A 12769-nucleotide genomic window follows, 5' to 3' on the forward strand; every position below is an offset into this window, starting at 1 on the left:
GTTTACATCAGGGTCCCCCCATTTTCAATTAATCATAAACGTGTGGGGGACGGTGCACTCAAACAAATCTTAGAATAACATTTCCCGTTTTCACTTAAACATGGATACTGTATCTATCAGTAGATATCACTGAAATATTTTTACAAAACACTAACCATGTGAATTCAACAATGTTTTAGATCCTATCCTACATGAGGCCTTTGCCTCCATCTAGTGGCCAGAAGAGGTTCTCCCATCAGTGTACGCAACACATGCTTTTAGCCCATGTTAGCCCCAAGGCACTGGCACATGCAGAATGAAATTTATTTAAATGTAATTTTCTTATTGTTCATTAACCAAAGAACGACAATATAAATAATAGTCATACGATTTATAAATTGCAGTGTAGGACATGGAGCAAGTTTACAACCAAGGAAAATCTATAACACTATACTCACAGGACACAATTCAACAGAAAACACTGTAAGAAACAAATTGAATTGTCTTCAAAAAAATAAAAGAAATGTTTAAACCCTTTTGCAGTTGCTTTAAAGTGACATAGCCACACTGATATTTCCAAATTCCTTCCCAGGATAACTACATCTGATTTATGGATATGTGTGTGTAATTACACAATTTTACGCCAGGTTTGTCATTGTTCAAGATGTAGGAATGATCGACCTGAGTTTAACTCATAAAACGTGACAAAACCAACAGGAACAAACCGGCACTACAACCACCTTACCGCACTGTTAACACACACACACAAGTTGAAAAGGAAATGTGCAAACGTAATACATTTTTACTACCCTGTCCAAGTTGAACAACCTTTCCACCCTCCGGCTCAACACTTAAGTCTCCCAAGGAGCGAATGATAAAACTCATTCCTCCATAACAATATCTGCATACCAACATCCACAACAGGATAAAAACACAGAAGGCCAGGAATTGGAAGTAAAAACAACAACAACAGCAGCAGCCTTCTGGGATCCTGTTTTGGAACTTTTCAAACAGTAATTGTCATTGGAAAACATTTTGTGGAAAAGAACAACACTTCTAGAAACTGAGATGTCTGTGCAGGTGATAGAAAAGAAGCGTTCTAAAACTTCTGACTGACTTCCTAAAGTTATGAGAGGCGGGTTTCAATACATCAACATACAAAATCACGAGGCACGATGCAAACTGCCGTATCCTGCAACGATGATGGGCAGCCTTTAACAGACATCTCAGTGGCATAATTATACGTGTTCCAAGGTAAAAAATGCTAACAATGCAACTGTTTTAACAACTTTGACTTAACTATGGAGTGCTGGTATCATACTATGAAGAACAATTTACAATATATAGACTGTTTCAAAGTGACAACAATGGCATTCTAAAAAGGACCAGAATTTACTTCCTGTTGCAGTTCGCTAATGCAATAGTTGACAGGAAATACATTTGGGGCCAAACTATTCTCTACAGTAGCAACGGAATTTCAGTGAAACAGTCTATATACCGCAAAATATGCCATTCGCCGCCTTGAAAAATGTCTGAAGCGTTTAATAGGGGAACTGTTCCCAAAAAAGTTATACTATTTGCATCTTTAAATAATAATAATAATTTTTGGTTAATTAATGTGCATTTGAACAAGAATCAGTGGAGTTAAAATGCAGTGAGGTTTCACTATTGCATCTCTAATAGCATCTCAACGCTGTACAAAGATGCAGAAAAATAAATGCAATTTATAAAAAGAAAACACTTAGAAAAGCTGCACATACAAAAACAATTCAAAAACGCAGAAATCAATGTACTGGATTCTTGTATAAAATGACACTTGAAGCAGATTGGTTATAAATGTGTGAAATCAAAAAAAGAAGGCATATTGACCCTGGGGCCTTCCCAGTCCAACAGGTCACTGATCCAGGGTCTTGTCAGTCCAACGGGTCACTGATCCAGGGTCTCGTCAGTCCAACGGGTCACTGATCCAGGGTCTCGTCAGTCCAACGGGTCACTGATCCAGGGTCTTGTCAGTCCAACGGGTCACTGATCCAGGGTCTCGTCAGTCCAACAGGTCACTGTTCCAGGGCCTCGTCAGTCCAACGGGTCACTGATCCAGGGTCTCGTCAGTCCAACAGGTCACTGTTCCAGGGCCTCGTCAGTCCAACAGGTCACTGATCCAGGGTCTTCCCAGTCCAACGGGTCACTGATCCAGGGTCTTGTCAGTCCAACGGGTCACTGATCCAGGGTCTTGTCAATCCAACGGGTCACTGATCCAGGGTCTTGTCAGTCCAACGGGTCACTGATCCAGGGTCTTGTCAGTCCAACGGGTCACTGATCCAGGGTCTTGTCAGTCCAACGGGTCACTGATCCAGGGTCTTGTCAGTCCAACGGGTCACTGTTCCAAGGCCTTCCCAGTGCAATGAGTCAGGTGTACTGTTTCGCCGTGTTCGCTCAACAAAAAATATATAATTCTTTTTGCAAAGTCGTCATTTTGTGCTCTCGCCTTTTCAAGTATTCCCGAAATCCCAGTGACATACAGTGAATCCAAAACTATGAACTTATATATCCTCTTAATTTATAAATGTGTCCTCTCAGTAGTAGTAGTTTTCGGTGGTCCCTGGACCCTCTACAGATTCCCTCTCCATCACTGGGGATCAGCAGGGGTGGGGGTGCCATAAAGCATGATCCGAGAAGCACAAAGAGTGCACAAATCAAATAGAAGCAGTCCAGGGGTCTTGCAGGTTTAGGCTCACGAGGACAGCTTGGAGTAGCTGGGAGGAGAGAACTTGCGCTTCAGGTATTTGATGATGTAGAGAGGAAGACAGCTGACCACGGTGATGGCTGACACCTTCCAGAGGAACTCTGTGGTCATGATGAAGGCCAAGTCTGGGGGGGGGGGGCATGACATGGTAGACTGTTAGACAAATGTTCCACTGTATGTGATCAAACAGGAAACAAGATGAAATCCAGTATAGTATCCAATATAGTATAGTAGGAGTATAATGTAAGGAGTATAATGGAGAGGCAACTTGTATGAAACCTCTGGGTGAGATGGTATGACACGACACATAAAACAGCACACAATGACACGTTTGAAACAAATGACTGGGTCTTTTCAACATGGAGCACAGCAGCACAGTGAGCAGAGAGATGTTGGGGGGGGGGGGGGGGGTTGTGAAGCCGTGGTGTTGCACACCTACCCAGGAAGGCTCCAAGGGACACCCTGCCTAGGCCTGGCACGGGGCAACACACAAGAAGCACAGAGAGGAAGAGCAGCAGAGAGAGAGCAGTCATAGGTGAGGGAGAAGGGAGAGAGATGGAAGGAGAGAGAGGGAGAGAGAGATAGAGCAGTCATAGGTGAGGGGGGGGGAGAGAGAGGGCAGCCATAGGTGAGGGAGAAGGGAGAGAGACAGAAGGAGAGAGAGATAGAGAGCAGTCATAGGTGAGGGAGAAGAGAGAGAGGGAGGGAGAGAGAGAGAGGGAGAGTGCAGTCATAGGTGATGGAGAAGGGATAGGGGGAGAGTGCAGTAGGAGGTGAGGGAGAAAGCAGGGGGAGAGAGTACAGTAGGAGGTGAGGGAGAAAGGAGAGGGGGAGAGAGAGTACAGTAGGAGGTGAGGGAGAAAGGAGAGGGGGAGAGAGTACAGTAGGTGAGGGAGACGGGGAGAGAGAGTACAGTAGGAGGTGAGGGAGAAAGGAGAGGGGGAGAGAGTACAGTAGGTGAGGGAGAGGGGGAGAGAGAAAGTGCAGTAGGAGATGAGGGAGAAAGGAGAGGGGGAGAGAGTACAGTAGGTGGGGGAGAGAGAAAGTGCAGTAGGAGGTGAGGGAGAAAGGAGAGGGGGAGAGAGAGTGCAGTAGGAGGTGAGGGAGAAAGCAGGGGGAGAGAGTACAGTAGGAGGTGAGGGAGAAAGGAGAGGGGGAGAGAGAGTACAGTAGGAGGTGAGGGAGAAAGGAGAGGGGGAGAGAGTACAGTAGGTGAGGGAGACGGGGAGAGAGAGTACAGTAGGAGGTGAGGGAGAAAGGAGAGGGGGAGAGAGTACAGTAGGTGAGGGAGAGGGGGAGAGAGAAAGTGCAGTAGGAGGTGAGGGAGAAAGGAGAGGGGGAGAGAGTACAGTAGGTGAGGGAGAGGGGGAGAGAGAAAGTGCAGTAGGAGGTGAGGGAGAAAGGAGAGGGGGAGAGAGTACAGTAGGTGAGGGAGAGGGGGAGAGAGAAAGTGCAGTAGGAGGTGAGGGAGAAAGGAGAGGGGGAGAGAGTACAGTAGGTGAGGGAGAGGGGGAGAGAGAAAGTGCAGTAGGAGGTGAGGGAGAAAGGAGAGGGGGAGAGAGAGTGCAGTAGGAGGTGAGGGAGAGGGGGAGAGAGAAAGTGCAGTAGGAGGTGAGGGAGAAAGGAGAGGGGGAGAGAGAGTGCAGTAGGAGGTGAGGGAGAGGGGGAGAGAGAAAGTGCAGTAGGAGGTGAGGGAGAAAGGAAGGAGAGAGAGAAAATAGGGAGGACACGTAACTTGATGCAAGCAAAGCAGAACCTCTAAGAGTTTAACTACCGGTAAACACACACAATTAAAGTGCAAAGTACAAGTCCAACTAAAGCACAATACAAGTGCAGCACAAACTGTCCATGTGCACAGAGACTTTAAGACCTTGAAGTGCTTAGTAATCTACCCATTTAACAGCAGAGGGACAGAGCACTGGGAGACATTGTATTCTAGGCTGCAGGAACCAGTACTTAAGTTAAGATAGGATAAGATATTCCTTTATTGATCCCCTTGGGGAAATTCAGGCATCATAGCAGCATGGGGGAAGGGGGGGGGGGTGGTACAGGTAGTAAAAACAACACAAGCAGTGTAAACAAATAGGTCAATATAATTTACTATCTAACTAGCTGAAAAATATATTCACAGTATTCACAGTGTCACATAAGGTGCAGTATTATTATTTATTATTATTATTATTATTATTATTATTATTATTATTATTATTAAATTATAAATTATGTAGTGTTATAATTTACTATCTACTGAAATATACATTATTCACAGTATCACAGTATCCACTGAAATATACATTATTCACAGTATCACAGTATCCACTGAAATATACATTATTCACAGTATCACAGTATCCACATAAGGTGCAGTATGCCTAAGGTAGTGTTATTGTCCTCCTTGGGTTCCTGGTATGAAGGACTGTCCGAGGCGGTTAGTTGTTGCTATGTTGATCTGTATCTGAGAACTTCCCCAACACTAAAGTCCCCAACACCAAGAGCAAGCACTGTAAGCACTTCAAGGACCTTGTGCGAACCCTGTATTATCTATAGCACCTTTTTATCAGAAACAACACGTCAAACACCGTCACGACTCCGGTCGTCTTACCAAAGTACTCGTTGAGGAAGGCGAGCGAGGCCACGTAGGAGCCCAGGCTGAAGAACTCGGCCAGCACCATGAGCCAGTGCCAGGTGCGGATGGTGAGCGCCACCATCAACAGCTCCGTCACGATGAGTGCCGTGAAGGAGATGGCCACCACGTGCACGAACTCGGACTCAAACAGCACCAGCGCGCCGTACATCAGGATGCCACCTGGTGGTGCCAGAGGAGGAGGGGTGGTGTGTGTGTGGACCACACAGAATAATAATAATAATAATAATAATAATAATAATAATAATAATAATAATAATAATAATAATAATAATAATAATAATAATAATAATAATAAAAGAGAAATGATGACTCCACCTCTAATCCAGGATGAATCTGGTTTAAACAGTTGTGTTTACACTTGACTTTGTTTTGTATACTGTATCACAACGTTTCATTCAAGGCTTTACACCAGGAGTACCCAAGAACCCCCAAACAGATCCACATTCTTTCACATTGTTTCCACCATATTCACACCTAGGTAACAGGGTGGAAAATAATTCCTACCTGAGCATGACATAAGAGCAAAATGGCCACAGTGTGATTATGGTCAATTAGACTAAGAACTCTGATCTGATAAGATTTTGACCCTTGTCTGATATTTTGTTTTCAGATATGATTTAGTATAGAACAACTGTATACCTGTTCATCACTGGAGAGAGAAACCTTCTAATAGTTAATGAAATAACAGAGATTATCCCTTATTTTGCTGGGACCCCCCCCCCCCCCCCCCCCCCCTCTCTCAAAAGACCTCTGTAGGTCCCTGGACGCCACTTTGAGAGCCGTTGCTTTATAACTGTTGACAGCGGACTGGGACCTTGGCATAAGGATTAATGTCTGTCTGGAGATAAGGATTGATTCAATAACATTATTTTTATGAGGGTGAAAAACACACACAATGTGTCTCAGTGTATCAAGCCCGGTAACCTTCTCCAAGCAGCCCGACACCCACTCATCTGCGGGCGCCTACTGTATTTTGATAGCCCTCCATTTAATCATAACGCGCCGCAAATTGAGCTTAATAGCCTATAACTGATCGCATAATTGGTTTTTCATACAGTCCTTCATACAGCGCATTCCAGCGAGTTAAACTGTGTAATAAATTAAAGCGGATAGTGGGCTAATATTTTCCCTTCTCTGCCATCGTCCTACCCCTCCTCTCATATCTCCTCCCTGTTGTGTTTTTTCATTGGACCTGGTATTAGCCTTTAATTAAAAAACTAGAGCTGTCAGGAAGTCACGCTCGAGCAGGAACATAGATCTTTCTCACACGCTGCATGGCTTAGCGATTACAGAAATATCGATTTACTAGACGGACAAAAGCCTGCATGTAACTGCGGATGACGCGCGGAAACCTAAGCTACTGAGAAACGGGACTGTCTGAGAGGCTGAGGGGGCCGGGGGTCCTCCCGTATTAAAGCGTAGTAAAAATGATGAAATGCCAGAGGTAGACACGCATAGATAGGCTGGAATAAGGGACCGGCTAGACTACTTCATACATACTACTACTCAGGTTGGTTATAGAATAATCAGTTTTCATTATGTGTCCTAACACCATGTAGGTGTGTGTAAGGAATACAATAATATTCTTTACGTGCAAATGGAAAAAAAACACCAAACCAACCAAACCCCAGAAGATACTACAGTACATTCCCCTAACTCAAACCACCCACCCAACCCCAGCAGCTAGAAATGTTTATCTCTCTGCTACGGGGGAGTGTCCGCATGTGTAGACGCTTTACCTTGATACACGCTGATCAACACCCAAATGAGGAAGGTCTTGAAGGATAACGACCGCCCCTAAAATAAATGCAAAATCAACAGGTTAAGGGAATTAAAACCATGACCATCAACCAGCTATTCTAGTTAACAATGCATGTTGGGCCATGTTGTACCTTAGGTCGCATTCACACCAGAGCAGTTTGGTCCGCTTCAAACGCACCAGGGTTCGTTTCCTCGGATAGTCTGCTTGGTTTGGGGTGGTGTGAAAGCTCATTCAAACTCTGGTGCGGACCAAAAAAGCGAACTCTGGTCCGCCTGAAAACTTAGGTCTCGGTTCGCTTCCAAGTGAACCCTGGTGCGTACTTTTGTGGTGTGAATGCTCATCGGACCAAACGTAAGACCAAATATAGGAAGTGACCCTATAAACTGTGCATCTTGGTTAGAAGGAAACAAAACAAACACTGCGGTGCGCACTGATAATTGGAAGCACGTGTGAAAAATGTCTCGTGGACAGACGTGGGCGAATGAGGAGGTAAAAGCCCTGATTGAAATAATGGTCAGATGAGCAAATTATACAGCTGCTTTTGGCCACTCACAAAAACAACAAGGTGTACAAGTTGTTTAGCGAGAGAATGATGGCAATGAGTTTCAATCGAACAATCGATCAATGTCACATCAAAGTAAAAAAACGGTGTCAGCATTTCAGCAATATATGAGAATAATGTGTGTGTGCTGGGCTGCTCCGGGGAATAATGTGGTGTGTGTATATGTGTGTGCGCTGGGCTGCTCCGCAGAATAATGTGGTGTGTGTGCGCTGTAGAGCTGTCCCCGAAGCCTGTTTTTGGGATTATATATATATCCAATAGACGAGCGCCCTTTTCGATCGTGTGACATTGTTCAGAAAGTTTGGTGCGCTTGACAAATTGCAGTGTGAAAGCAAACCGAACCAAATGAACAATGCAACAATGTTGCAATTTCACCCCCCCCCCCCCCGAATCGCACAGAGTCCACCAAACTATATGTGAAAGCGACCATAGTCGGGTCTTTGTACAGCTCAGGGTAGAGCAGGGTCATGTTGTACAGCTCAGGGTAGAGCAGGGTCATGTTGTACAGCTCAGGGTAGGGCAGGGTCATGTTGTACCTTAGTCAGGTCTTTGTACAGCTCAGGGTAGAGCAGAGCCATCTCAGGCTTCACATCCTGGTCCAACACCAAGGAAAACACAGGGAACATGGTGTAGATGGTGGCATACCTGCACAGAGGGACAGGTAGCGAGAGGGGTTTTATGTCATGACCATAAAAACATAATAATGACACATTCTTATGCTATTTATATAGAGGAAAAATGTGTACAGTACTGTATATAAAGACACTAACCCGACCATGAGGAAACCCTGGTACAAAGGAACTGAGGCAAAGTAGAATATGGAGGAGAACACTGCCTAGAAAGTACAAAAGAGAGAGAGTGTTTTGGATGGAGGGATTATATTCTACCTGCATGGTGAGTGTTTTGGCTGGAGGATTATATTCTACCTGCATGGTGAGTGTTTTGGCTGGAGGATTATATTCTACCTGCATGGTTGAGTGTTTTGGCTGGAGGATTATATTCTACCTGCATGGTGAGTGTTTTCGATGGAGGGATTATATTCTACCTGCATGGTTGAGTGTTTTGGCTGGAGGATTATATTCTACCTGCATGGTGAGTGTTTTCGATGGAGGGATTATATTCTACCTGCATGGTGAGTGTTTTGGCTGGAGGATTATATTCTACCTGCATGGTGAGTGTTTTCGATGGAGGGATTATATTCTACCTGCATGGTTGAGTGTTTTGGCTGGATGATTATATTCTACCTGCATGGTTGAGTGTTTTGGCTGGAGGATTATATTCTACCTGCATGGTGAGTGTTTTGGCTGGAGGATTATATTCTACCTGCATGGTGAGTGTTTTCGATGGAGGGATTATATTCTACCTGCATGGTTGAGTGTTTTCGATGGAGGGATTATATTCTACCTGCATGGTGAGTGTTTTCGATGGAGGGATTATATTCTACCTGCATGGTGAGTGTTTTGGCTGGAGGATTATATTCTACCTGCATGGTGAGTGTTTTCGATGGAGGGATTATATTCTACCTGCATGGTTGAGTGTTTTGGCTGGAGGATTATATTCTACCTGCATGGTGAGTGTTTTGGCTGGAGGATTATATTCTACCTGCATGGTGAGTGTTTTCTGGGGGGATTATATTCTACCTGCATGGTTGAGTGTTTTCGATGGAGGGATTATATTCTACCTGCATGGTGAGTGTTTTTGCTGGAGGATTATATTCTACCTGCATGGTGGAGATGATCATGCCTCTGTGCATCACAAACTGGCCCAGGGCTGCCGAGCGCTTGTAGCTGTTCCTCCCGTGGACCATGAGCAGCCGGCCGATGTGCTTGAACTGGGTGATGGAGAAGTCTGCCGCCAGGGACGCCTGCTTCCCTTCCTTCACGCACAAAAAGAGTCGAAGAAGACAACGTTACAGGCATGTTTGTATCGTCATGTCATGTAGTCTCCGCTCTGGGAGAGTGCATCTGATCAATGCAAACATTTGAATGTACGGTATAAATTAATATAATATAAATATTAAGGATATTCCATTGTTAAAGTGCGTCATATACTGTACATATCAAACATGCTCCATATTTCATTTCATGATGAATTATTCTATTATTTTCTAACAATTATCATATCACAGAAAGTCGAACTGTGTTGCAGTTTATGAAAAGGCAATGACAGGGTATGAGTCTGTAGTCACTGATCATGGTATGAGTCTGTAGCCACTGATCATGGTATGAGTCTGTAGCCACTGATCATGGTATGAGTCTGTAGTCACTGATCATGGTATGAGTCTGTCACCACTGATCATGGTATGAGTCTGTAGTCACTGATCATGGTATGAGTCTGTAGTCACTGATCATGGTATGAGTCTGTCACCACTGATTATGGTATGAGTCTGTAGTCACTGATCAGGGTATGAGTCTGTAGCCACTGATCATGGTATGAGTCTGTAGCCACTGATCATGGTATGAGTCTGTAGTCACTGATCATGGTATGAGTCTGTCACCACTGATCATGGTATGAGTCTGTAGTCACTGATCATGGTATGAGTCTGTAGTCACTGTTCATGGTATGAGTCTGTCACCACTGATTATGGTATGAGTCTGTAGTCACTGATCAGGGTATGAGTCTGTAGTCACTGATCAGGGTATGAGTCTGTAGTCACTGATCATGGTATGAGTCTGTAGTCACTGATCATGGTATGAGTCTGTCACCACTGATCATGGTATGAGTCTGTCGTCACTGATCAGGGTATGAGTCTGTAGCCACTGATCATGGTATGAGTCTGTAGCCACTGATCATGGTATGAGTCTGTAGTCACTGATCAGGGTATGAGTCTGTCACCACTGATCATGGTATGAGTCTGTCACCACTGATCATGGTATGAGTCTGTCGTCACTGATCAGGGTATGAGTCTGTAGCCACTGATCATGGTATGAGTCTGTAGCCACTGATCATGGTATGAGTCTGTAGTCACTGATCAGGGTATGAGTCTGTCGTCACCGATCAGGGTATGAGTCTGTAGCCACTGATCATGGTATGAGTCTATAGTCACTGATCATGGTATGAGTCTGTCGTCACTGATCAGGGTATGAGTCTGTAGCCACTGATCATGGTATGAGTCTGTAGTCACTGATCAGGGTATGAGTCTGTCGTCACCGATCAGGGTATGAGTCTGTCACCACTGATCATGGTATGAGTCTGTAGCCACTGATCATGGTATGAGTCTGTAGTCACTGATCAGGGTATGAGTCTGTAGCCACTGATCAGGGTATGAGTCTGTAGCCACTGATCATGGTATGAGTCTGTAGTCACTGATCATGGTATGAGTCTGTCACCACTGATCATGGTATGAGTCTGTAGTCACTGATCAGGGTATGAGTCTGTAGTCACTGATCAGGGTATGAGTCTGTAGTCATTGATCATGGTATGAGTCTGTCACCACTGATCATGGTATGAGTCTGTAGCCACTGATCATGGTATGAGTCTGTCACCACTGATCATGGTATGAGTCTGTAGTCACTGATCATGGTATGAGTCTGTAGTCACTGATCATGGTATGAGTCTATAGTCACTGATCATGGTATGAGTCTGTAGTCACTGATCATGGTATGAGTCTATAGTCACTGATCATGGTATGAGTCTGTAGTCACTGATCATGGTATGAGTCTGTAGTCACTGATCATGGTATGAGTCTATAGTCACTGATCATGGTATGAGTCTGTAGTCACTGATCATGGTATGAGTCTATAGTCACTGATCATGGTATGAGTCTATAGTCACTGATCATGGTATGAGTCTGTACTCTGTAGTCACTGATCATGGTATGAGTCTGTAGTCACTGATCATGGTATGAATCTATAGTCACTGATCATGGTATGAGTCTGTAGTCACTGATCATGGTATGAGTCTATAGTCACTGATCAGGGTATGAGTCTATAGTCACTGATCAGGGTATGAGTCTGTAGCCACTGATCATGGTATGAGTCTATAGTCACTGATCATGGTATGAGTCTATAGTCACTGATCATGGTATGAGTCTATAGTCACTGATCATGGTATGAGTCTGTAGCCACTGATCATGGTATGATTCTGTAGTCACTGATCATGGTATGAGTCTATAGTCACTGATCATGGTATGAGTCTATAGTCACTGATCAGGGTATGAGTCTGTAGCCACTGATCATGGTATGAGTCTGTAGCCACTGATCATGGTATAAGTCTGTAGTCACCACTGATCATGGTATGAGTCTGTAGTCACTGATCATGGTATGAGTCTGTCGTCACTGACTGGTATGAGTTTGTAGTCACTGATCATGGAATGAGTCTGTAGCCACTGATCATGGTCTGTAGTCACTGATCATGGTATGAGTTTGTAGTCACTGATCATGGTATGAGTCTGTAGCCACTGATCATGGTATGAGTCTGTAGTCACTGATCATGGTATGAGTCTGTCGTCACTGACTGGTATGAGTCTGTAGTCACTGATCATGGTATGAGTCTGTAGCCACTGATCATGGTAAGAGTCTGTCGTCACTGACTGGTATGAGGGCCAATTACCTTTCCCTCAATGCCGATTCCGCAGTCTGCTGCCTGGATCATGCTGACATCATTTCCCCCGTCACCTGTCGCACAATAAAATAAAAGGACGCATATTAGGCCAATGCTACATGCACAATGCAAATCAGAGGTTTTAAAAGCAGTTGATTCTAACAGATGAGCTTTGATTGCCCTCTCATGGACACAAGATGTAATGCATTTGATTGTTTATCTCAATAGTCTGCGTGTGTGTGTGTTATGTTATGAATTGAAAATGGGGGACCCTGATGTAAACAAGACGAAAGTCTTTCTCTGGTCTGCATCCCCTTAACAATTGTGTGTATTGAGCTGTACTGTATTGTACCCATTCTGCAATCTGTTAATAAAAATGTCAATCAATCAATCAATGTGTGTGTGTGTGTGTGTGTGTGTGTGTGTGTGTGTGTGTACATCCATTTATTAGTGTGTATGTGTGTGCAGTGTTTCCCATACATTCATTTAGTTGCAGTGGTCCACCACAATATCAAATAGACCCACCGCAAATAG

At 44.3% G+C, this 12769-nt stretch overlaps 1 protein-coding gene across 3 annotated transcripts in view; it reads right to left on the minus strand.

Moving 5' to 3' along the window:
- Nucleotides 1–355: 355 nt before the first annotated feature.
- The window catches only part of atp9b (ATPase phospholipid transporting 9B), a gene marked incomplete at its 5' end in the record, with an annotated part of 115182 nt that continues 102768 nt past the window's right edge, over nt 356–12769 (minus strand). For all 3 annotated transcript variants that reach the window (XM_084313410.1, XM_084313409.1, XM_084313411.1), the window contains 7 exons: nt 356–2847; nt 5325–5528; nt 7109–7166; nt 8230–8338; nt 8464–8528; nt 9414–9569; nt 12245–12309. In XM_084313410.1, coding sequence (XP_084169536.1) covers nt 2711–2847; nt 5325–5528; nt 7109–7166; nt 8230–8338; nt 8464–8528; nt 9414–9569; nt 12245–12309 — 794 coding nt within the window. In that variant the 3' untranslated portion in view covers nt 356–2710. The remainder of the gene's footprint in view (nt 2848–5324; nt 5529–7108; nt 7167–8229; nt 8339–8463; nt 8529–9413; nt 9570–12244; nt 12310–12769) is intronic.

Source organism: Notolepis coatsorum (genome assembly GCF_963971535.1).
Source record: "Notolepis coatsorum genome assembly, chromosome: 4".
In the NCBI taxonomy this organism is placed as follows: Eukaryota; Metazoa; Chordata; class Actinopteri; order Aulopiformes; family Paralepididae; genus Notolepis; species Notolepis coatsorum.